The sequence below is a fragment of the Halichoerus grypus genome, chromosome 1 (genome assembly GCF_964656455.1).
Source record: "Halichoerus grypus chromosome 1, mHalGry1.hap1.1, whole genome shotgun sequence".
Lineage (NCBI taxonomy): Eukaryota > Metazoa > Chordata > Mammalia > Carnivora > Phocidae > Halichoerus > Halichoerus grypus.
Genome location: NC_135712.1, coordinates 104,997,461 through 105,024,987, shown reverse-complemented (window position 1 = coordinate 105,024,987; position 27,527 = coordinate 104,997,461). Strand labels below are relative to the sequence as shown.

The window sequence follows — 27,527 nt, the reverse complement described above, 5'->3', positions numbered from 1 at the left end:
TAAAAACAACAACAACAAAAGAAACAGCCATGAAAATATGTTAACTCTTAATTATATACTGCTGGTCAATTTACATTATGGATTATTCATGATGAATCTTTTTTTTCCTCAATTCTCTGTGGTATCTTTTCTATTTATATAAAGTGATTTCTTTGTTGACATTACTTGTATTTTCTGTTTCTATTTACTTCACATGGCAGCGTTCAGTGGTTTCTGTGTGGTAGAGTAAAACATTTATTTTCTTTCCTTGTTTTGACTCAGAGCTGCTGTAAATACATAGTAAATTTTCTGAAGGAAGTGGCTTCTTCACTCATTGGGCACTGTGAATTAGACTAAGCTGTCTATGCTTATCTTGAACCAGGGAGAAAGGGATATTTGGGGTGGGTATGCAGAGAGAATAATACTGGAAAGTATAGTAGCTTTTCCTTTCTTGCATGGGTCATGACTGTGTAGTTTATTTTCCTTTAAACCTAGTAAATTCTGGGAATATAATGCACAAGTATATTCAAATGTGAGCTTAAGAATGCTTTCCAAAGCAGGGCGCCTGGGTGGCTCTGTCAGTTAAGCCTCCAACTCTTGATTTCGGCTCAGGTCATGATCTCAGGGTTGTGAGATGGAGCCCTGCTTTGAGCCCCACTTCAGGTTTCTTGCTCAGTGGGGAGTCGGCTTGAGGTTCTCTCTTTCCCTTTCCCTCTGCCCCTCACCACTGCACTCTCTCGTGCTCTCATGTGCACTCTCTCTCTCGCTTTCTCAAAAAAAAGAATACTTTCCAATGCTATAAAAATGGGGTTTTAAATTAGCTGCCATTTTTACTACCTACTATTGTAATTATCAGATGATTGAGAATTAATTGCATAAAATTCACATATCAAGTACCAATTATTTGGTCAAGATAATCAATTCTTCCTCTTAATAATAGCTGTATTTAGAAGTGATAACATGAAATTTATTACATAGGCTCAGACCCCTGCTTCATCTAGTTTAAGATTATGTTTTGACAAAAGCACCAAAGGACATTAATAAGAAGGCATAATTGTTCTCTCTGAAGTCAATGTCATAAAGTTGGTCACAATGATACCATATTTGTCTTAATATCTTTCATTAATTATAATATATTAATTTTTAAACTCTCAAAATTTAAATCTAAACCATCTCTTGGAGTTAGACATTCTGCTAATTTACTACATATTTTATGTAAAATACTTTTTATTCATCTTAAGTATACCCCTTTAAAGATTCTTAAACAGATCTATAGCTACACTAACCATACTTTCATGGACAAGTACCATATCCCCTTGTAGCTTTTATATCTTGAGAGCCCATGTAGGAGAGTTAGAAAGATAAGGACTTCGGGATGAGTCTAATCTGAGTTTGAATCACGGGAGCACTTCTAACTAGCTATGTCACCTTTGATAAGTTAGTTAATTACTCAGATCCTTAGAGTCTTCACTAGTGAAAATATGTATCTGTTTTTCATGGTAGTTGTGACTATAAATGAAATGATATAGGAGAAAACATTTTGCACAGTGCCACAGAGTGCACCATCAACAAACACTAATCTCTTTCCTTCCTTATTCTTCAGAGGATGGGTTGAAATCTTTTGGCTGTGCCTGTGTGAATAGAACCCCTCTACAAGTCCATATGAACTTAATGACAAAGCAATCCATTGTGCAACATTCATAAGAGATTGCTTTGTTTCAGAAGGTTGCACTCAAAAATAAATTATATGTATGTGATCTTTTCTCTCATATAATGATATCACTTGATAACTGGGGAAAATGGACCCTACAAATACTATCTATCAGTTAAGTCCTTATTGACTTTTACTTTGAGGGGCCATTCTTTCAAACTGATCCCTTCAGCTGAGTTAAAAACCTTCAGTCAGTTAAACTGTTGGCTAATGCATTAATTCATTGTAAGATATTAGGCAAGTGGTGCCTGGGTGGCTCAGTTGGTTAAGGTTGATTTCTGCTTAGGTCATGATCTCAGGGTCATGAGATCGGGTCCCACTTTGGGATCCACACCATGCAGGGAGCCTGCTTAAGATTCTCTCTCTCTGTGCCCCTCCCCCTCTCTCAAAAACATATAAATAAATAAAAATGAAAAGCATATTGTAAGATACCAGGCAAGAGAATCAGAGAGTATCTCCTTTTTTTTTTCCTCATCTGAAAAATGGGGCTATTTGCACCTAGATAGAAGTTTGAGGGATAACATTAAATAATGTATGTGTAAGTACTGGATAAACATGAAGATTTATACTAATTTCTGGCAAATTCTAATTAAAACATTCGTTTAGAGTGATTTTTGTCTTGTTTTGTTTTCTAATTTAAAGGAACTGGCTCCTCTTCATAAAACAAAGCTAAGAAGGCAGATTGACAATATATATAGAAATGTTATGTATTTGTATGGATGCACAAAGATTTTAAAGTTTACTATTAAAGCTGTGTAATTAAAACATATCTGAGCAGGTGTAGCATAGAAATTTTATAGTTCCAGTGTGTTAAATTATTTTCTCCATAGAAACCAGTTAGTCCATCTGTGTAAGTTCGTTTTCTACCTTTCTCTCAAAAAGCGTGCCAACAAGGGCTGTCATTGCAGTGGGGGTTCAGATCACAGTTCCCACACACAGGCTAATGGCAGGACCCACTTCATTCCAGCCATTTGTTCTTTCTGCTTTAGTTTCAGTTCTGCATCTGCACACGTTAGACACGGCTGCTTGAATAATCTTTCTCAAACACTGCTTGAATTCCCCAGACTATGGAAGCCAATTTCCTGCTTGTATTTTCTTGGCTTTGAAAGTTATTAAAATGCCTATTAGATGCTACCCAGAGTTAACAAATTCTATACCAGGAGCGTTGCACATGGTTTGTCTATTTCAGTTCTACCAGGAGGCCTCAGTGATACTTCTCAGTTCCAGGCCACAAGAGTGAGCTCAGGCAGTCAGGTGTTTCAGAGGTGAGCCACATGATCAGAAATTCATATGTGTGTCAGTGATATAAATTTCCTTTAAAAACATTAGTAAAATATAGCCTATTAGCTGTTTGAAAATTAGCAAGATATTGGTGGCAGAAAGAGGCCAATAAATTGGATCTGTCAAAAACCATTCATTCTGTGGGGTTTCGGAAGAGATGAGCTGCATATCCAGGCAAAGTGGAGTAAACAGCTGTAGTATGCTGCAGGAACTGAGTGGCAGTTCTAAAAGAATATGTTTTACACTCTGAAACTATCTGGACATTTTGAATGTACTAATCAGATGAATACACTGTGTCATTTCAGATTTACAATGTCAAGTAGAGGCACTTGGGCTAAATCTTCAGAAGGCAGTGACCAAGATTGACAACTATAAAGCAAAGCTCATGTAAGATGGTAAACATTGAACAACCTGTAGATTTTAGAAAGACCTCTCCCACCCTTACCATCTGTTCTCTGTGACTCTTTTAGCAGTGATTTCATTGTGTGAGTGTGGTCTGCTTTTCTCAGGCACTTTTCTGGCCTGTCTTGTATATTAAAGGACATGTAAATATTTTTAAATACATGAAATGTTTCTTTCACTCAATAAGAAACTTAACCTATTCATGTATTAAAGCTTTCCCTGGTTGTTCAAGTATAACTCAATGTGAAATATTCTGATTTTTTTCTCTTAACGTGTCTCTTTATTATCCATCCAGAAGAAACAACTTTGAAGTTGTTTCTTAAAATTACCAATTTTAAGTTCAAAAAGAGAGTATCTTTGAAAAAGTATCTTTGAGTATCTTTGAAATGTTGGAGTACTTACACTTTATACAAGTAAGAAAGAAAATATTGGAAAACAAATGACAAGAAAATGCCCTTGTAAAATATCCAGAGCACTATTGCTTTTAGAAATGAATTTACTTCAGAAGTTTCAAAAATTACTTTATGGTATAAATATCATACATCTATAATTATAATACTAAAATAGAATTTTTATAATCTTTGAAAAATAAATTTTTTTATTTTGTGGTATGTAATCTGGTAGCTCTGGTTTTCAGTTCCTATATTTTGGAAGAATGAACCTCACAAGAAATATAAATATTTAGAATGCTTAGCAACCAAATGTTGTGTTGACTATGGACTACTCCTAAGAACAATGTGTTTAATAAAATTCTTAACAGTGCAAGGAAGAACAAATTCCAAAAATGCCCTACCAAATTAATTTATACTTGAATTATTTGTAGCAAAATAATTTGTCTTTTAAAAACAAAAGAAAGCAAATATTCAAGCTTTGCAAAACTGTGGTTAATAGTACAGTAAATACAATAATTCAGCCGTCTGTGTATAATGGCCGAGGTTGAAGGAATGAGTGGATAGGGGGTCCTTGGATGACTCACTGGGCCCAGGAAGTAACTTTCTGGATGAAAACAAGCATGAAAGAGAAAAGCAAAATGGTGATTACCCCCCTCCCAAAAAACCCATTGTTCCCCACCCTCTAGTAACATTAGGGAGGGCTTTGGCCGTATGGATGTCTCATGTGGAGGGCAACCTAATCAGGCCACGGCTACTGTGTGACTTTGGCTTCTTAGATCTCAATAAGTGACAAAGGCACATTCCAGGAATAGAGGAGTAGGGCTTGTACTGACTAAACTAAAAGGGAATTTGTGGACCCACCAAGACTTAGCATATGGAGTGGAGTCCTGGCAAGTTAGGAGAGAGGCTAACCACAGAAATAAGCATTCTGAGGAAAAAGAATAAAGCTCATTGGTTGTGACATGAATTGATTTTTCACTTGATAAATTGGTACAGAATTTTCTATATATACAAGGAACATTCCCATTTAATATTAACATGCTTTGTGGTATTTTTTATTAAATATATATATATTTTAAAGATTTTATTTATGTATTTGACACAGAGAAAGAGATAGAGAGCGTGCACAAGCAGGGGGAGCGGCAGGCAGAGGGAGAGGGAGAAGCAGGCTCCCTGCTAAGTAGGGAGCCCCATGTGAGGCTCAATCCTAGGACCCTGGGATCATGACCCAAGCTGAAGGCAGACGCTCAAGCGACTGAGCCACCCAGGCTCCCCATTATTAATTATATTTTTAACATAATTTATAATGTGAATACTGAGAAATGACAAGAGTCAGAATAGATTGGAGTTGGAGTGAGAAATACCACCTCACTAAAGTCCATCAAACAAATTAGCTGGAGGAAATGCTTTTGTTTCAGTTTATAAAACTGTTGCTTCCTGCCCTATATAAGAACTTCTTAAAATTAGAAAATGGGCAGAGTATCCATTTTTAGAACGCTGAGTTATGAAAGAACTACTAAGTCCCTTGTGATTACGAGATGGTACCACATCCAAATGGAACCACCCAGAGACAGGAAGGGCCTGTTTTTCTGGTGTCTCCATAGAAATGAGGAAAAAATGTCCCAGAAGCCACCAAACAGCCCTCTCTTTACATCTCTTTGGCTGCAACCCTTTACATACCCTCTCCTAAATGAATCACTGGCAAGGGGAACAAGACTACCACAATTAGTTTAGACCAAGCAGGATTATGATAATGGAGCTCTGATGGCCAGGAAGAAAGCTGTGTAGTGCATGTCTAGAAGGTAACCAGTAATGCTTGTTAATGTGGTAGAGCATTCATGATGCTTTGAAAAGTTAGGACATGAGCAAGGCCAGTTGAACTTGATGACCAAGTTCAAGACATGAGGAAGGCTATTTGTGGTGGACAGAATAGTAGTACCCAAAGATTTTCATGTCCTAATTCCTGGAGTCTGTGAGTATATTACTCTATATGACAAAAGGAACTTTGCATATGTGATTAAGGATTTTGAGAAAGGGAGATTATCCTGGATTATTCAGGCAGGCATGATGTAATTGCAGAGATACTTATAAGAGGAAAACAAGAGGGTCAGAGTCATAAAAGTAGTTGTGAAGGTGGAAGCAATGTTTGGAATGTTGTGATTTGAAGATAGAAGAAGGGGGCACAAGCCAAGGAATGCCGGTAGTCTCTAGAAGCTAGAAAAGGCAAGGAAACAGATTTTCCCCTGGAACCACCAGAAGGAACACAGCCCTTGTGATATCTTGATTTTAGGACTTCTTACCTTAGAACTGTAAGATAGTAAGTTTGTGTTGTTTTAAACCACTAAGGTCGTGGTAATTTCTTATAGCAACAATAAGAAATTAACACACCGGTGTGTTCAGAACCTAATGAGGATTCTGGATTTATGTGGAGGGCAATGGGAAACTATTAGAGGATGTTTGACAAGAGAGTGAACTGATCTGATTTGTTTTATTTATTTTTTTATTATGTTATGTTAATCACCATACGATCTGATTTGTTTTAAAGGGTCAGCAAGGCAGCTACCTGGAGAATGGACTAGAGTGGGAGTACAAGAGCAATCAGGGAGACCGGTGGGAGGGTGTGAGTTCATGCAAGTCAGAAGTGACTGGTTGAGTGTAAGGCTGTATGTAGTGTGGAGATGGAGAGAAATATGTGTCAGTTCAATCTGACAGGATTTACTGGTAGAGTGGATGTGACTGGGGAGCAAGAAGACTGGAAAGGAAAGAATAAAGGATAGGATTTGGGGATTTTCAGCATCAGGGTAGACAGTCGAGAGGCACTAGAGCAGGTGACTATGAGCCTCGACTCTAGATCCAGATGGCTTCCAGCACCACTGTTTAGTAGTTATGTCACCTTAGGCATGGTACTAATCTCCCTAGTCTCAGTTTTTTCAACTATAAGAAGGAAATAAAGGCTACCTTGTCATTATGGTGTTGGTGTCATTGATTGAAGTGGGAAAATCGTAGAAGAGATAGATATGGGGTGAGGGAAATAAAAAACTATGCTTTTGATGTATTAGATTTAGAATGCCTTTTGGACAGCAAGGTGGAAGTATCAAGGAGACAGTTTGAAAATGGTTATTTCATATGAAGCAGTGGAATGGTATGGAAACTTGCCTTTTTTAAAAGATTTTATTATGTATGTATGTATGTATGTATGTATGTATTTATTTATTAGAGAGAGAGTCAGAGAGAGCACAAGCAGAGGAAGGTGCAAAGGGAGAAGCAGACTCCCCACTGAGCAGGGAGCCTGATGCAGGGCTCAATCCCAGGACTCTGGGATCATGACTTGAGCTGAAGCAGATGCTTAATGGAATGAGCCACTCAGGCACCCTGAAACATGCCTTTCAAATTAAGAAAAATATCCAATTATTTCACCTTATTTCCTTTATGTTTGTTTAGCAAGGGCCTTTCTAAAGGCTTATTCCAAGCAGTTGAAGAGAAAGGATTGACACTATTTGCTGAGAGTAAGGAAGGAATGTAGTGTTGAAAAAGATGTAGACTTTCTTTCTATTCCCTCCAATTCCCCTCTCCCCATCCTAATGAAGGTGAAGATAGCAATTGTGTCATGAGGGTAAACCATAGAAAGAGTGGTTTAACTGGCATGGGCGTGGGAGCTGACCATGGTGAGGGGGAATCCTTGGGACGGTAGGCACTCTAGATTAATTGTCCATATAGTTAGCAAAATAACCACTAAAAGAAGTTCTACTGTCCCTGCCTCTAGATTGGAAAAGTTGTATATGAGTCTGAACATAGAGTGAATGTCATGGTGAGGATGCTGTACCTCAAAGCATTTTTAAAAGTTTTTATTTTAATTCCAGTTAGCTAATTTACAGTGTTATATTAGTTTCACATGTATGATACAGTGATTCAACAATTCCATACATCACCTTGTGCTCAAAGCATATTTTTTTTTAGAGAGAGAGAGAAGTGTGCAAGCGGGGTGGGGGTGAGGGAGAGGGAGAAAGAATCTTAAGCACACTGAATGTGGAGCCCAGTACAGGGCTCAGTCTCATGACCCTGAGATTATGACCCAAGCTGAACTCAAGAGTCCGACGCTTAACCGACTAAGCCATCCAGGCACCCCTCAAAGCATTTTTTAGAGTAACATTTTTGTTTGATTTCAAAGCAAATATACAAAACTTGGAAAATACAGGAATATGCAAAATAGAACATCATAGTTGTATTTTGATAGATCCTTGTAGTCCTTTTTCTTTTTTTTTTTTTTTTTAAGATTTTATTCATTTATTTGAGAGAAAGAGAGTGAGAAAGAGCATGAGAGGGGAGACGGTCAGAGGGCGAAGCAGACTCCCCACTGAGCAGGGAGCCCGATGCAGGACTCGATCCCGGGACTCCAGGATCATGACCCGAGCCGAAGGCAGTCGCTTAACCAACTGAGCCATCCAGGCACCCTCCTTGTAGTCAGTCCTTTTTCTAAGAACTTTTTCTTAAAGTCTTCTTTTTATAAGTAATGTGTATTTTAACATGTTTTCACTTAGTGATATAATGTATCATTTTCAGTTAGTGATAAATATGACATGTTCCAAAAAAAATATTTTCCATGTCATTACATGATACATTTATAGATAACTATTAAATGGCTATATAGTATTTCAATTTGTAGATGAATCATAACTTATTTACTAAGCTTTTGTTTTTTTAGAATTTCTAAATTTTTCACTTTTATAAGTAAGGTACTTTGAAATTCATATAGATAAATCTACTCACACACAAGTATTTCCTTTGGATAATTTTCGCTAGAATCAAACTTAAATAATTTTAATGCTTTTAATACATAATGACTCATTGCCTTCCAATAAGATTATACTGATTTATAATCTCAGCAGTATTTGTACATACCCATTTCTCCACTTCCTAGCTAATAGTGGGTATAATAACTAAAAAAAAAATACTAGTTTGATTGATGAAACATTTTACTCCTGCATATTTGACTCTGAATTCTTTCTTTTGTGACTCACCTGAGCATAATCTTTGCCCACTTTTCTAATGGTATGTCAGTCTTTTCCTTATTGCTTCTTTTCTAATGATTTATTCAGAAATAACTTACAAAAAGTTGTAAACATAATGATAGTACAGAGAGCACCGAAATAGCTTTTACCCAGATTAACATTTCAACCCATTTGCTTTCTCTCTCATCCTTTCCCTGGCCCCCTCCTCTCTCTCTCTCTCTCTCTCTCTCTACACACACACACACACACACACACACACACACACACACACACACACACTTTTCTTTCCTGAATCACTTGAGGATAAGTTACATACAACCTGACGCTTTACCGCTAAATACTTTAGCTGCCTTTCCTCAGGATGGTGATACTTTACATAAGCACAGTAATCTGTGTCATAAATTTACATACAGTACTTTAATCTACCATCCATATTCTAATTTTGTTAGTTGGCCTTTATAGCATTTTCTCCTCTAGTATAGGACTAGTAGAGTCAGCTTGTTTGGCATGTCTTTTTAGCCTCCTAATTCTGGAATATTTCCAGTTTATCTTTTTATATGACACTGGCATTTTTTGAAAACCCCTCAAACTTTTTTAAATAAAAATTTTCATTTTATGTTGGTCTAATGTTTCCTTTTGATTGGATTAAGGGCATGTACTCTTAGCCAGAAAACCATATAAGTGAGGATGTGTCCTTCTCAGGGTATGACCATCTGCCTGCCTTTATTTGGTGATATTAATTTTGATCACCTGGTAAAGGTACTGCTCAATTTTTTTCACTCCCTTATTCCTGGGTATTATTTTGTTGTTGTTGTTCCTTTTCAACTAGTAAGCAGTCTATAAGAGGCACTTTAAATACACTTTAAATGCTCTCCTCCTCAACAAAATTTATCCCTCGATACAGCATCCATTAATGATTTTACCTTATCTAAACTTTGCTACAGTGGTTGCTAAATGAAGATTTTTCTGACTCCAGCCCTCCCTCCCCATTTATTAGCCCTCAGCATCCTACTTTAAGCAAGAGCCTCACTTCTTCTCATTATTTATTTATTTATTATTGGTATAGACTGATAAACTCTTATTTTTTCAATGGTTTATAATTGATTACTGTACTGAATTGTTTTGATATATAAATTATCTAAGCTTAGCCAGTAAAAGCCCCTTCAAGCTGCCTCCCGTGACATTGGAACATGGTTTCCTCATCTTTTATACTTCCTCACCTTCTGACATAACAAGATATCTCAGATATACTTACTCTGCCTAGTCTTGGAATCAGATATTTCTCTGAGTACTCTTAGTTCCTTTGAAAAGAATGGCATTAGAGACCAAGATATAGGCTCTGAGTATCACGCTCATGTGCTGCTTGATTCTGTTAATGGTTTCGTGGGCTTATATATATGGCAGACATATCAAAGTATATATGTACTTCATTGTATGTCAACATGATACCTTAATCTATTTTACAAAAAGTAGATAATAAAATAACATGTTTTAAAAAGACATTTTTTGCAAAAGAAAAAGTTAAACTAAAATATTGTGTTCAAAGATAAAACTTGGGTAATAAAATGCTAAAGAAAATCAAAGTAATAACAATAAAATTCATGAAAATGGTTATTTTAGGGAAGAGGGAGTTGGCTGTGACTGGGACCAGGGACATGAAGCTTCTAGAGTAGTTGGTCAGGTTTTATGTTTTTACCTAGATGGTAGTTATAAGAGTTTTCTCCTTATAATTCATTATATAATTGTTTTATGTAATTTTCCTATAGCTTACAATTTTATCATATTTTACAATAAAAAATGGTTTTAAAAATAAATGAATGTTTATGTTCATGATGCAAATAAATTATTATTTATAAAAAATTAAAGTCATTCTATAAGTAGGGCAAACTCATTGACAATCTAACATATAATTCATTGTACAGTTTATAAGCTATTTTAAGGTACTTTCAGATAATGACTTATTAATAAGCAACCTATACAAACTTAAACTGGAATATTACTCTTTCTTAATATATTAACTTTTTGAGTTTTGGTACAAAACCCAATTACATAAAATCAAGACATATGTTTATTTCAGTTTTGGAATTTCCATTTGGTTCATTTTAATGGTTTATTTTTCTGCTGAGATTTATCATCTTTTCACTAATTAGAGTGGATCTTTTTTTTTTTTTTATGTCTTTGAGCAGAGTTATAACTGCTCTTTGAAAAATCCTTGTCTGCACATTTCAGTATCTGGGTCATCTCAGAGGCAGTCCCTATTAACTGTCATTTCTCTTGAGAATAGGTCATGCTTTTCTGTTCTTGCTTGTGTTGAGTAATTTTTATTATATTCTGGCATTGTAAATGTTATATTATGGAAATTCTGGATTCTGTTATATTTCTCCAAATACTATTATTGGTGGGGGTGAGGGTGGTGCTGCTTTAAGCAGATCGTTAATTTGGTTGGCCTCGGACTGTAAACTCTGTCTCTGGGGCAACAGCTCAGATCTCTGTTTAATTCTTTTATCTTTAGCCTGCTTGGAGTCTGCCCTGTGCGTGTAGAGTTCAGGGCTCAGTCAGATGTGTGTGTAGGGTCTATCTGAGGTATTGGGACTCCTTTTTGACTCTCCTATTTTGAGTCACTCTTCACTTTTCAGCACTATGGTTGACCCAAACTGTGCTCTAGTTCTTTAGGCCAGACTATGTTTTCTTTCAGAATGTTAGTTCCCCTTCATGGTGCAGACTGGAGCCTCAGGTTTGAAATCATTAAAAACAACAACAACAAAAACAAAAAACAACACAAAAAGCCTGACCTTCATGCTGTCACCTCATTCCAAGTGTCAGCTTCCTTCCAGAAATCTTCTTGTTTTTGTTCACTTTCCAATGCCTTCAAATAGGGGTTTTTCTTTTTTTAATGTTCTGCAAAGTTTAGACTTTTTATTTATATGCAGATCAGTCTGATAGGGGCCTACTTAGCCATTATAGAAGTGACCTGAATATTTATTTCTTTAAAGAAATAATAATATAAAGATGCTAAGAAATTTCTCCTATGGATGAATAAAATAATGATATAGAAAAACACACTGTTGGACTAACAGATTAGGTTATTTTTTGGCAGAAAAAAACCCCTTGACTTCATATTTCTCATTTCAAGGAAGTATGCATATATCATCACAAATAGAATATAAAGGTAAGAAAAGTAGTAAAGGAAAAACATGTTTTTAAAAAGGGAAAACATTTATACTTGAACTATTTTGAAATAAAATATTTTAACCTCTTTTATATTATTCTAGGAATAAATCTAATGAAGCTGATGACTGTCAAAGAGAACTTAGAAAACTGAAGTTTGAATCCATTATTTCTGAGTCACGGTATACATTGCAAATTTTTAAATTAATATTTTTAGTCATTGAATTTGAAACCATACTCTAAGTAACATTTTATTTGTTATGTACTTAGCTTTTCTTATTGTATTATTTACATATATAATACCTAATTCACGTTTATAATATCGTGAAGTTGTTCATTGATTTTGCCTCTGCCTAGATGGGGCAGTTTTAATATCACAGAACTATCCATTTTCTTAGTATTTTAAAAATTGTTCTTTAAAGTTAAAATTATAGTCTTTAGCGTCATGTGAGATTTTCATATATCTTTGATAAACATAAAGTGTCTAATGTGTATTGGTGGGTTTTTTTTTTTTTTTATCCTGTTCCATTTTAGGCATACCAGATTGCTTAAAGAGAAAGAGGATTCTTTAATGGCTTGTCAACAAATATATAAAACTTTACAGGAAGAACTGACTGCAAAAGAAAGGCAGGAAGAAGACATAAAAAGAAGAATTAACCTTGCAGAAAATGAACTACAGATAACCAAAACTCTTCTGACTCAGACAAAGGAAGAGGTTGTAACACTGAAAAATGAAAGGTGCAGTCCCCAATAATTTCTTCCAAAAATATTTCATTTAAGTCAATATTCCATATATATTTGAAATACCAAGGTCTTACATATATTAATGACAGTGAAATCACGGCATTAAAGAAATATTTCACAGGAAAGGTCATCACATCCCACCACCTCATTTGACAATGATTAAACTGAAATCAAATTGGTTAAATGACATGCTTAAAGTCACATAGTTAGTGAAAGTGGAGATGGAATACACATTGCATTTGCTGTTAGATTTTTATTGAAAAGTATCAAAAAGACCATGTGTGATCTTATACTACTGAATTTCACCTCAGCCAATAATTGGTGGATTCTATCATTTTCCAACAGAAAAACATCTTTTTGTATCACTTTTTCCTTTTATTAGCTCCTACGTTTCTTCTCTGTTACTTATCAACACCTCTTACTGAGGGCTCTCCACAAAGATACCTCTTGCATTCAGGTAGTAAAGGGAAACTAAAAAGCATGTTCATTTAGCCTTCCTAGATATTGTCGCTCAGTTAATTTGTCTTTAAATTAACCTTACTTGTACTTAATTTCTCAACCCCGCTTTCTTTCTTTTTGTTTTCATTTGCCTGGTATGTGTTTACTCATTCTTTTTGAGTTCTTTAGTTTTAAAGGCATATCTGATATATAACACGCATTTGGGGCTTTTATTTTATTAGTTTTTATCAAATCTGGGAGTCTTTAATGGGAGATATTATCCCATTTACATTTATCAATATAACTATTATATTCCAGAAGAACACAAGTTCCATAAGGCAAGAATTTTTGTCTTATATTACTCTCTCTGCACAGAATGCAAAATTGGCTATTTGTTTTTCATTCTTCCCGGAATTTTTTTAGTTTATTTTTTATTTTGTTAATTTCATTTTATGAGTATTAGACCAGTTTCTAACTTAGAAGATTTATAAACTTTTTTTAGTTCTTTACAAAGGCAGCTATTTGCTCCCAGAGGAAAAGTCTGGGAGTGGGTAGCAAGCAGCTTAGAATTAAGTTAATTGTCTTAGAACTTTCTCATCAACTCTTTGCCCTGGGTTATATCTGTCTCTACTCCAGGCTAGAAGGAGTTCTGTCCAGTTCATAGGGGAACAAGTCTTATCTCTGGTCCATCCTGGGATAAGATGAACAACTGCAATGCTGATTGCCACCCATGATTTCCTGACTCAGCCATACCAACAACCTGCCTCTTGCAAAGATGGTATACCTTATAGTTACATGACTCTTCATTCCACCCCACCACCTCTGCCATTTCACAATTACATAGTCACTCAGCCCATAGCCTATTAGAAGCAGCAATTTCATAAGCATGAAATTTGCAAGGGCCAAGCTTACTAATAACAAGAAGGAATGGCAGCTAAAAGATTGGTCATGCATAAGAAGAAAAAAAACTATAAATCCAAACAAAAACTTGAAAAGCATTGCAATTTGACCCAATATGCAATAGAGACAGCCCAACACACATCAATAACTTTGAGTGTTCCTATATTTATAACATGGATTAATAACTGATGGCCATCATGATGACCCTGAGTGAGAAAAATAAAAATTAGCTTTATACTCTACATTAAAATGTACAGAATCATATGTACGAGGACACCAAGAAAGAAAGAAATTTTTAAAAATCTTCTGCTTATAACTTTGGTTATCTGAGTAATTTTCTTATATTCCTGTATTACCTAGAATACCCCACTTCTAATGGCGTCAGATTAATTAGGTTTACTTGTTTATCAGAATGAATGCCATCTTCTTTACAGTGGTCATTGAAAAGATCCTGTCTTTGCTCAAACATTTCTGGAACTCTTTTCTGAGGATTGACTTAAGTGCATATGTTTTAGAACAGTCTCTGTATGATGAATCTTTGCCCTTTAGGAATTAATTTGATTTTAAAAACCATCTCAGTAGGTTCAGTGAAAGCAAGTCCAGTGAACATGGTAGGAAGTCAATCTGGGAAATATTGTGTGGAATAAAAAATAAATTGTATTTTTTTTCTATGCTTAGTAAATTATCCCTTGCTGCAGTTTGAAGAAGGCAGTCTTATGAGTGTTTTGAGGATTGATGGCATCATTAGAATAAATATAGAACTTCCTTGGAGGATTGCTTTGAAATACATGCTCACCTGGATGTATATGTTTTGCCACATTTTAAAGACATTAAGTATGGTTCTAATCTTAACCTTCTGTTGTAACTGTTGAATGAGAAAGATAATTTCTTTAAGTTTTCAGAGAATAGAGACATCACTGAACTACCACCTTCTCTTCTTCTCCCCTTTTTTTTCTTTCATATACTTGCCCTGTTTCCTTCTTTGCTCTTTACACTTTAGTCTATCCAAAAGCAGGCATGGTATTACCTCGTCATTTGGTGACATTAAGTTTACTATCTGCCACATAACAAATAAAAATGTGCTTATGTACCAGTAAATTATCATACTATCATAGGATTACTCCTAGACATAACCCATTGTCCTAGGCCACCTTCAAGTTTTGTCTGCCTTGTCCTCTATTGTATCCTCAAAGTCTAGCATGTATCCACTCAATAAATATTTGTTGAGGGAATGAATGACTTGCTATGGGTAATTTAGTCAGTCAACAATTATTTGTTGAGCATTTACTGTATGCCAGGTACTATGTACCCTGGGGATATAATAGTGAATCTGAAACATCCCTGTCCTCAAGAAGCTTACATTCTAATGAGATGCATAGTTAAAAAAAAAAAGTAAAGAGCTAACTAGAATAATTACAGATTGTGATAACGGATATAAAATAAGTAAAAGGGTATTGTAGCAGAGACTGATAGAAAGGGGGCCTGATTTGGAAAGAGCAGTCATAAAAGTGACTTCCAAGATGATACACAAAGGAAGACAAGTAAAAGTAACTGGGCCAAAAGCCAGGAAGAGCTTTATAAGCAAAGAACAAACTTGGTGAGTTCTCAGAAATGGCAGTATGACTTTAGGCATAGCAAGTGTGAGTGAGACAGGCGAGGACCAAACCATGCAGGGTCTTCTAGGCCTTTGGGAGTTGGGTATTATATACAGTGCAATGAAAAGAAACCATTGAGGGGATTTAAGCAGAGGAGTGACCCTGTGGAAAGATCATTCTGATGCTGAGTGGAGAAGGTATGGCAATGGGCAGTGGGAACAACTCAGGTCATTTACTGTTTTGATATTAATGAAAGGACTTTATGTATGGTTAAGCCTAACAGACATGAGAAAAATGAAAATCTTCAGCTCCCACCCCTTGCCAGCTTGTGCTGGGTTATTTAAATGTCTGTACCAAGTGGATAGTGGCAAAATAGACAGGGTTTACTCCATTTTGAGCCAAAAGGGATATATGAAAGCCAAGTTAGGGGCACCTGGATGGCTCAGGCAGTTAAGCATTTGACTCTTGATTTTGGCTCAGGTCATGATCTCGGGTCGTGGGATGGAGCCACGCATTGCATCTGGCTCTGCTCTCAGCAGGGAGTCGTCTTCTCTCCCTCTCTCTCAGCCCCTCTCCCCATGCACTCTCTCTCTCTCTCAAATAAATAAATAAATCTTAAAAATAAAAGAAAGCCAATTTAAAAGGATATTTTGAAGAATAATGACCTTTTGGAAGCTTTTGACATTTCTGTCCAAACCTACCTGGAAACTTTTGTTGACAAGCCAATCAAAGAATCCTCTTTCTCTTTAAGCAATCTGGTATGCCTAAAATGGTACAGGATAAAAAAACAAAACAAAACAAAAAACAAAAACCACCAAAACACATTAGACACTAGATCTTTATGTTTATCAAAGATATATGAAAATCTCATTTGAAACTAAAGACTATAATTTTAACTTTAAAGAACAATTTTAAAACTACTAAGAAAATGGATAGTTCTGTGATATTAAAACTTCCCCATCTAGGCAAAGGCAAAAATCAATGAACAGCTTCAAGATATTATAAACATGAATTAGATATTATATATGTAAATAATACAAGTCTTCCTTTGACAGCTGGGGCAACCTGTTAACCTGCCCCCTTTCTGTCTCTGTTTGGTTCTTTTCCATCCCCTCCTGACCACAGACATTCCTTAAGGTTCATGCATGGTCTTGGCTTTCCTCTCTTCGCTTTCTTCCCTTTAGTAGTAACCTGTCTCTCAACTGAGCAAGTTTCCCTGTAAAGCTTTGCTTTGAAGTGCCAATGGGACCTCTAAATAGAGGTGTTCCTAAGCAGTTGGAGATGTGAAAAGTCCCTCCAAAGAAGTGATAAAGATACTGATAACACAGAGGTTCTTGTTCAGTAGCACTGGGTGGTGCCTGGAAATCTGCCACACAGCAATGTCCCAAACCACTGTCACAGAAGGACTTGCAACCAACCAGGCTGCCAGATGTGCTCTCCAAAGGCCAAAGCCCAAGTTGCTCCCAGGGACGGTGTGTGCTTCCGTAAGCTCAGGCAGTCTCATGTACATGCCGCCCCTCCCTCCCCTCTCCTGATACAGAACCCCCGCCAAAGCTCCACTGGGACCGTGATGAGAAAGGTGCAATTTAGATGCTATGTAGCTTCAGAAGAGGAGAAAAGGAAGATGTAAAAAGCCAAACCTGACCCTAGGAAAAAACTGGTAGAACTGAATTTGGGGCAGGAGAGGAATTGGTAACTAGGAAGTAGTTGAAGTATTAGGACAAATCTACTTAATGATGCATTGCTCTCTCCCCCACACTCAGGAAGCTCTATTAGGACAAGAGGCTCCACTGGACGGAGGAAAAGTAGGTCCTTCGAGATCACGGATGCTGAGGGTAGAGGTCTGGCCAGCTTGGTCAAGACACACTGAGGCTGGAGAGAGAGGTCTCCTAGGTGGATGAGGAAGGATGCAGCCAGGCACAGTGGCCAGCGCCAGAGAAAAGGGCAGCTGTTTTCTCAATCTATACAAAGAGCTCTCTGCTCTCCTGCTTCTGGGCTAGAGGGGCTCATCAGCCAGAGCCAGAACTCGGCCCAGACTGTGAATTTGTGACGGCGCTTTAGGCCTATAGTGGATTAAATAGGGTTGTGTGGGCTGGCCTGCAGGCCTAATGCCATTTTTATAGAAAAGTATTTCTATGGTAAAATGTGTTTGGAATTCCCTATAACCAACTTACAAATAACGTTTTATAAGGACATATGTGTTTAAGCTTGGAGACTGCCCACATATAACACTTAGAGAAATTTATGCGCTAACACATGGGCTACAACCATAGTGCTGAAACACGCAGCTGTCTGTAATAGCTCTCATACTCTATGCATTCCCAAGAGCTGTATTAGCACCATCTTGGTACATTCCAAGAAGAACTATAGGAAAATACTTATTCGACTGACTTGCCAATAACAGGATGGAATTAGTGAAGAGCATTGTTGGAGGAAAAGCTTAGTTGTAACCAAAGTTATGTGCAAGTTGCTTACATGTTATTTCTTCTGTGAAATAAATAATATATGTCTGTATCTCTTTGTCTGTCTAACTCTATTTTATTTTTTTTAAGATTTATTTATTTATTTATTTGAGAGAGAGAGAGAGAGAGAGAGAGCGCAAGAGTTCAAGAGCACAAGAGGGCGCACAAGCGGGGAAGAGGCAGAGGGAGGGAGAAGCAGACTCCCTGCTGAGCAAGGAGCCTGATGCGGGGCTAACCGACTGAGCCACCCAGGTGCCCCTCTTTATCTATTTTAAATGAAGTTTTCTTAAGTGCTCCCTGTCCCTCCAGAAGGGTATCTTATAGGCTATAAGGAAGGGTTTTATTCAACCTCCCTCACACATGTAACCTTAACTTCTTTTAAATTCCCAGGTCCTCTCCTTTCTCCCTTTGTCTTTGATTTTTGTTTGTTCGTTTGTTTTTAACTGAAAGCTACAACCCTCACCCCAGAAGAATATATACAAAATCTAGCAATTTATTTTTCAGGAGTTTCAGAGTTTCCTGCTTTCCTGTATATGACATGACCCCATAATTAAACATGCGTGCTTCCTCATGCTCTCTTTCCCCTTTCTCCTTTTCCCCCTACGCCGCCTCCCTCAAACTCTCTCACACACAATCCATAGGTATCACAGTTGTGGGGAGCACTCTAAGGGCTTCTGTGATCATGTCCTGAGTGAGATGCATCCTTTTTTTTTTTTTTAAGATTTTATTTATTTATTTGAGAGAGAGAGACAGAGATAGTGAGAAGAGAGCATGAACAGGGAGGAGAAGGAGAAGCAGGCTCCCCCCTGAGCAGGGAGCCCATATGATTGGGAGCTCGATCCCAGGACCCTGGGATCATGACCTGAGCCAAAGGTGGGTGCTTAACCGACTGAGCCACCCAGGCGCCCCATGAATGAGATGCATCCTTATGTAGCACTCAGTGGAAGGAGTAAGGGATCTGAAAACCAATCAGGACTCTGCTGTCCTTGCCACATGCCCCAGGGGAAGGAGCTCAGTTTTCTTGCATAAGTATGCTATTCCCTTCTTCCCTTATCAAGCCTTCTGTCTCTAGGTCTGACCCCAGCCAGAGGGAATATCATCTCTAATTTACCAACCCAGAGAAGTAATTTCCAGATTTGCCCAAAGGCACTGGTTAGCAGAGTTGGGAACCTGCACCTGTGAAGCAGGTCATTTTCCACATTTTTCCACATTTTCTACATAAGGAAAGAGGTTAAGCAAGGCTAAATCTCTCACTCAGGGTCACATAATTGGCAAAGACAGAACGCAAGCTCTGCTGTGTCTAACCTCATTACCCTTGTTCCCTCCACTACAGTTCACATAGTTCCCTCAGCATCTGTCTTGAAGGGCTGTTTTGTCAGCTCCTCTCTGTGTGACTTCTTTCTCAAGCAGTTGTAACACTGAGCTTTCAGGGGACTCTGAGCCCTGGGAGAACCCAGAGTGCTCCCTTTGTGTCTCCTCTCCCCACCCCCTCACTTTCTTACCCCACCTCTCTACTCTTTCAGGATTCTTCCATTCACTCAATAAATATAAGATGGTGACTTTTATCTTCTATTCTCTAATGTCTTGGTAAAATCAGAAGTGGAGCTATATCTTCAGAATGATAATAGAATAATAACATTTCACAGCACATTCTAGAAGAAGAGAAGCTTAGTGTTTAATTCCTTTAATGAGGCTTGCCATATTTTCAAGAAGGTTAAAGAAAATGAGAAATGTAGACTATAAAAAAGGATTCAGAAGCAGTGTATAAAGGGTCTGTTACCTCATGGTACTGTGGCTTAAGTATAAAAAAAACGGACTTTAGAGTTAAGCAAATAGGTTTAAGTCTCAACTTGACCAGTATCAAATTTGGACAACTCAGCCACTTTAAGGCTCATTTTCCTTGTCTGTAAAATGGGGATAGTAATAATAGCTATCTTCTCATGAAGACTAAAGATCTAATATTGTGCCTGGTAGGTTGTAAGTGCTTGGAAAATGTATTCCCCCTCTTTTCATCTTTTCTTAGGTTGCTAACTCCTTAAAGCATCCTATCTTATTAATGTTTATACCCTGCACTGGTGATGTAGCTATTTATTAAATGTCTGTCAAATTCAATATTATCTGCTTTACTCTTCAAGTTGTAAAGATTAGTTTGTGGAGTGATTCAATTTGGGTGCTATCCTATTAGTTGAAAGCATTATGAAGCAAAATGTTTTAAGTAACATCATTCTAAAATAACAAACCTTATCATTTTTTTTTTTTTCCAAGACTCACCTCTTTCTCTGATTTCCTATCTATCAACAGCTCTCAGAACAAGAGGCTGGCCAAACTTCTTATGATACCACAGAGTTAACTGCTTTTAACTAAGGCAAGAGTTGTGGCAAAATCAAAATTATCTCTTTGATTGACAATGTGAAGACATCTCTAAAAGAACAACTTGTGAAATAGAATTTAAAGCTGTCGTTTGGCATTATGGTTTGACATTTGTTTGCAGTTACGTTTTTAACTACAATTAAGGGAATCTAGATTTTTGCATGTATATAAGAAATTAGATTCTCATTTTCGTTTGGGTCTAAGAATCTAAAAGTTAAAATTTTTAAAATAAATACTCTTAATTGCGAGAGATCCTAATTTGCCTATTGTGCCAACTCCAGAAATGTTATTTTTAAACAATATTTCATGAAATTGCAGGGGAGAGTGCTGCAGATAGCCACACCTCCCTCTCAAATATAGAAAGCAAAGGCAGCATAGCACTGCAGAAAGCTCAAGGCTGGTATGAGCTTGAGCCATTGCTTATGAATTGTGTCACTTTAGATGGTCATTTTCTACTTCAGGATCTTGTTTCTTCTAATATTTAGGTAATTGCATTAGTGTATTACCCAAAAAATGGCAAGAAAGAACCACTATATCCCCAGAGACTAAAACAATGCCTGACACGTAATGGGCACTCAATAAATATTTGCTGGATAGATGGATGTATGGATGAGAATTTAATCTGAATGAAACCATGATTGCATGATTTAAAATTCAAAAGCTCCCAGTGTTTCTCTCAGGTCCAGAAAGCTTCTGACTTATCAAAAATCAGAGGTGGGAATACAGTCCAAACTCCTAGATTCTAGTGATAATCTTCTTTATTAGATTCTTAGTAAAATCCAAATTTAGGACCTAAATCTGGTTACAGAGTTTCCTGTAACTCTAAGGCATCTTTATCTCTAGAACTGGTTCTGAAGAGGAAATTAGATGTCTGTATGATATTAAAAAAATGGCTACATATTTTCAGCTTTTTATAACATGGAAAAACATGGAATATGCATCTAACAATGTTTTATTTCTTATCATTCCTCTAGATTTCTAGCAGAAAGGCTCACAAGAGTCAAAATTGATCCCTTTTAGTTTCTTTCAGCACAAGCTTTTTTTTTCATCATCATTGTCTTAAAATGGTTTTGTATTCCTGAACAATGTGTAAGCTCTTCCATGGGTATAGTATAAGTGTGATTTTTGTTTTTGGAATTGGGATTATCTTTTTCACACATATTATCATCTCTGTTTACATTACTCAATGCCCATTTCATGCTAATCAGGGGAAGTATTTGTATAACCACATATAATTATTCTTTCTGCCTTGTCCCACTAAAGAATCACACAAGAGTCTTAGAGTCTGGGTCAGAGGCTCAACAGGTATCAAAGAAATCTGAAAGTCCTTCTCATCTCTACACTCATGAATGTCAAGCAGACTTACCACTGCAGACTTTAAGTCCGTGATTTTTAAAAGAGTTCATTCAAAACACCTTATACTTTGTGGAAATGTCATAGGGAACTTCATAACTCTGAAAATTCAGTGAATAATTATCACTTCATTAACATTGTTTAAATCTTGGCCTACTATATTTTAGCATCTATAATCTACTAGACTTTCAGTTTTTGTTCTAAAAGGAAACATATAACAGCAGTGGTGTTTTGCACTCGGTCCATGAGAGGAATGTATATGGAATGGATTCCACTTTTGGTTGTATCTAAATTATATTTGTCTCCAGAGAGACTGAAATTTGAGCATCTCGAATACTCAGTAACACCCATTTTACAATAAAGGTAACTTCTAGTGTACTGACAGGCACCCATCTGGAAATGCTTGTTGGAGTTTTCTAATCAGTAAGACCTCTTTTCAAATAGGAAACCAGGCTTAAGAAATAAAATGGACCAAATTGCCAAGACTGTGCCGTCTGCTACCTCTAACAAGCGCATGGCCAGCCACATCCATTCTGTATACTAGCGTTTTAAAAACCAGGTCAAGTGCTCCTCAGTTTCCATCGACTGCTGTTCCGTATTTGATTAGGTTTACTATTATAAGATTCTAATCTCATACCTAAAGTTGTATAATACCACTTGAAGGTAGACCGTGGCATTAGTTTTCTATTGCTGCTATAACAAAGCGCCCCAAATTTAGTGGCTTAAAACATCACAAATTTATTACCTTATAGTTTTGCAGGTCAGAAGTCCAAACGAGTGTTAAGGGACTAAAATCAAGGTGTCACTAGGGCTGGTTCTTTCTGGAAGTTCCAGGGGAAAGCCCCTTCCTTGCTTCTTCCAGCTTTAAGAGGCTTCTGGCACTCTTTGCATCCTAGCCGCATGAATCCAATCTCTGCTTCCTTTGTCACATCATCATCTTCCCCCACATTAATGCTCTCGCCTCTCTCTTATAAAGGCCTTGGTAATTACATTTAGGGCACAACCAAATAACCCAAGATAATCTCCCCATCTTAAGACTCTTAACTTGAATCACATCTGCAAAGTCCTTTTGCCATATAAAGTAACATACAGACTCTGTAGATTAGGACATGGATATCTTTGAAGGCAATTACTTAGTCTACTACAACTGTGATAAGTTAAAGATGGCCCTTATTAATCCTATAGCAACCACTAAAATAAAACTAAACAAAAGATTTATAGCTAAACAGCCAAAACAGTGGATAAAATAGAATCATAAGACATATGCAAAATCTAAAAGAAGGCAGAAAAAAGGAAAAGGACACAACAGATGAGATAAATAGGAAACAAATAGCAAGATGATAGATTTAAGGCTAACCAAATCAACAATTGAATTAAATGTAAATTGTCTAAACATTCCAATTAAAAGGTAAAGATTATCAGATTGTATTTAAAAAAGTAAGATTCAGCTATAATCTGTCTATAGGAAGTTTATTTTAAATGTAATGACACAAATAATTTAAAAGTAAAACAATGAAAAAAATACACCAAGTTGACGCTAATCAAAAGAAAGCTGAAATACTATTGATATCATATAAAGTAGATTTTAGAACAAAGAATATTACCAGGAATAAAGAAATTCATTTCATAATGATGAGTGGATCGGGGCACTTAGGCGGCTCAGGTAAGGATCAGGCTCTTAATTTTGTCTCAGGTCATGATCTCAGGGTCATGAGGTGGAGCCCCATGTCAGGCTTTGTGCTCAGCTCCATGCTCAGCTCTCCCTCTTCCTCTGCCCCTCCCCCCACTCACACACACACACACACACACACACAAACACACACACACACACACACACTCTCTCTCTAAAAAAAAAAAAAAAGATTCAGTGCAATCACAAAATTCCAACACAACTTTTTATAGAAATTAACAAGCTAATTCTAAAATTCACATGGAAATGCAAAGGACCTAGAATAATCAAAACAACTTTGAAAAAAAACCTAAATTGGGACACCTGGGTGGCTCAGTACTTAAGCTTCTGCCTTCAGCTCAGGTCATGATCCCAGGGTTCTGGGATCGAGCCCCACATCAGGCTCCCTGCTCAGTGGGAAGCCTGCTTCTCCCTCTCCCACTCCCCCTGCTTGTATTCCCTCTCTCACTGTCTCTCTCTCTCTCTCTGTCAAATAAATAAATAAATAAATAAATAAATAAAACCTAAGTGGTCAAAAGATCAAAGTCAATACCTGAATTCAAGACTTCTTATAAAGCTACATATTTAATACAGTGTGGTACTAGTCTCAAGAAAGACAAATAGATCAGTGGAACAGAATAGAGAATCCAGAAGGAGGCACACATATATGGTTAATTGATTTTCTACATGGGTACTAAAATAATTCATTGGAGGGAAGATAGTATTTTGAAACCATTGGTATTAGAATAATTGTATATACATGTGTGAAAAATGAACTTTGATTCATACCATGAAATATATAAATTCAAAATATAGATCTAAATATAAAACCTAAAATCATAAATTTCTAAAAGAAGACATGGAAGAACAACCTTTATGACCTTGAGTTGGGCAAAGATTTCTTGGATTCAACACTAAAAGAACACTCCATAAAAGAAAAAAATAACCCTGATAAATTGGACTTCATTAAAAATAAGACTTCTGTTTCTTATAAAGACAGTTTAGAGAATGAAAAGACAAGCTGTAGACTGGAATAATATATTTACAAAATAAACATCTCATAAAAGACTTGTTTCCAGAATATGTAAAGAACTTTAGAAACTCCGTTATATGACCATAAACAACCTAATAAAAAAATGAATGAAAGATTTGAACAGATACTTCACCAATGAAGATATACAGGTGGTCAATAAGTACACAAAAAAGATGCTCAACATCATTAGTCACTAGGGAAATGCAAATTAAAGCCACGGTGAGATACTACTACACACTTTCATAATGTCTAAAATTAAAAAGTCTGAACGAGTGTTGACAAGGACGTGGAGAAACGAATTCTCATACCCTGCTGGTTGGAATGTAAAACAGTATAACCTCTTTGGGAAAGTTTGGAAGTTTCTTTAAAAGTTAAGCATTACACTTACCTTGCTACCCAGGTGTTTTACTCAGGAGAAATTAAAGGGATTATCTATAAAAAAAACTTGTACAGAGGTATTGATAGCAGCTTTATTTGTAATAGCCCAAACCTGTGAAACAACCTATATGTCTATCAACAGGTGAGTTGATCAAATAAATTGTGGTGTAGCCATACAATGAAATACTACTCAGCAATAAAAATGATGGGGCACCTGGGTGTCTCAGTCATTAAGTGTCTGCCTTTGGCTCAGGTCATGATCCCAGGGTCCTGGGATCGAGCCCTGCATCAGGCTCCCTGCTCAGCAGGAAGCCTGCTTCTCCCTCTCCTATTCCCCCTGCTTGTGTTCCCTCTCTCGCTGTGTCTCTCTCTGTCAAATAAATAAATAAAATCTTAAAAAAAACCCCATAATCTAAGCAAGGAATATCCCCCACCCCCAGGGTAGAGATCCTCACAGTGGCTTCCAGGGGAATTTCAGAATTTCAATGGGCTCCGCCCCATGCCAGGTGCACACCTCCCAGTGAGAGGACTATTCTATCCATGCCTGCCTATCATCAGACTTGGCCACTCAACTTGTTCTTGCCACTGAAATGTGAGAGAATGCACCAATTCTGAGTAGAAGCTTTAACAGAGCCAATGTTTTGGAGATTTTTCTTTTCCGTCTGCCACAAAAAATAGCATTCCTTGGTAAGAGTTGCTCCTTGAGCTACATCCTGGAACAAAACATGGGGCACAAAGCAGCAGATGACACATAACATGAGCAAAAAATAAACTCTGGTACTTTGAGCCTCTGAGATTACAAATATGTTAAGTTTGAGTTGTCCCTGAAATATAAAAGTAGAGCAGTCACTGAGTTGGATTCATGAGTCAGATACTCAGAGAACAGAGAATAGATCTGAGCCAGAGATAAAATTTGGGAGTTGTCAGCATCTAGATTGCATTTCAAGCATAGGAGTGGATAAGATCACCTACAGAAAGAGTAGAAAGGAAAAAGTGCTGAGGAACACAAACATTTAAATGACAAGTACAGGAAGATGAGTCTGCAAGGGAGACAGGAATGGCCAAATATTTGGAGGAAAGCCACAAATGAGGTTTTTAATGCACTCCCACTTTTGCTGTCCTCATTCTTTGTTTCTTCTGCTTCACTTACTTCAGCCTAGAGACTGCTAAGCAAGCATCAGAACCTGCTGGGTGCACCTCACACTCTGAAAGATAAATTTTTCTTTTACATTACTGGATTTTGAGCACCTTTTGGACAGGGATCCTGCCTTCCTAATTCACCTCTGTCCCTTCAGGGCCCAATGACGCTGCCTTGTCCCAAATGTGCATAGCTGACCGTAAACTCTACCCTACTAGTCATCTGCCCGGTTCTTCACCTTAGTCTTTCCCTTTGATTCCTTTTCCTCCGCATGCGTGTGCTCAGGCTTTAATCACTAATTATTTTTAAATAAATACTGAATAGATACATAGAAGCTGAACATAGGTGTAAAGTATAAAGTAGTACAATACAGTGAACATCTATGTGTCAACCACTCAGTTTAGGAAAAAGAACCTTACCATTAGCTTTGAAGTCCCTTTGTGTTTCTCACCAGTTCCACCACAGTGCCTCATTCCACAGAGGAAACCACCAACTTCAATTTTGTGGTTCTCAGCAAACTAGGAATAGGAGGGAACTTCCTCAAATGGATAAAGAGCATCTATTAAAACCTATAGATAACACCTGATGTTTCTTTGCTTCACTTTATAATCTTACCAAGTGGTTTACATTCCTTAAAAAAGTTAGAGTTTGCATATATTTTATCTTCATAGAAATAAAATCATACTCTAAGTGTTACCCAATGTTTTTTTTCTTTGTGCTCAAGATTATGTTTCTGGGATTTGTCCATTATGGTGCATGTAGCTGAAAAGCTTTCATTTCTTTATCTGTGTTGTATTCTAAACTGTACCACAATTGATTTATCCTTTCTGCTTTAACTGTATTATGTAAGTTTTGATATGTAGCAATTTCATTATTGTTCAATTCTAAGTATTTTTAAATATCAATTATGATTTTTTACTTGACCCATGACTTAGAAATACATTTTTTTAATTTCCAAATACATGGAGATATTTTACATATCTTTTGTCATAGACGTTTGTTTTCTGAGACTATGGACTCTAACAGTGCTGTTCAGTAGTATAATGTGAAACGCATATGTAATTTTAAATTTTTCAATTGCCACATTAAAAGAGAAAAATAAACAGGTAAAATGTGTAATATATTTTACTTAACTCCATATATACAAATTATTTAAATATGTAATCATCTTTAAAAATTATCACAGATATTTTAGATTTTGGGGAGGTACTAAGTTTTCAAATCTGGTGTGCATTTTAGATTTAGGCACATCCTAATTTGAACCAGTTACACTTTAAGTGCTTAGAAGGTACATATGGTTAGTGGCTGCCATGTTGGACCATACAGGTTAATCAGACAACAATTGTTTGTAATTTCCTTTCTGGCCTAGGATGTCCATTTCATGTGAGCTGGAAAATAATTGTGTGTTTTTCTACTAAGTGGGTACAGGGTTCTATATATGAACCTTAAATCAGTCGCATTGTTAAAATCCTCTATATTCTTACTGAATTATTTGTCTGCTTGAC

General features: G+C 36.7%; 1 protein-coding gene across 5 annotated transcripts in view; it reads left to right on the top strand.

Annotated features, from left to right (window-relative positions):
* The window catches only part of LEKR1 (leucine, glutamate and lysine rich 1), a 180,488-nt gene that overhangs the window by 117,168 nt on the left and 35,793 nt on the right, over window positions 1–27,527 (top strand). For all 5 annotated transcript variants that reach the window (XM_078069993.1, XM_078069992.1, XM_036122393.2 and 2 more), the window contains 3 exons: window positions 3,277–3,358; window positions 12,047–12,124; window positions 12,477–12,680. In XM_078069993.1, the coding sequence (XP_077926119.1) occupies window positions 3,277–3,358; window positions 12,047–12,124; window positions 12,477–12,680 (364 nt within the window). The remainder of the gene's footprint in view (window positions 1–3,276; window positions 3,359–12,046; window positions 12,125–12,476; window positions 12,681–27,527) is intronic.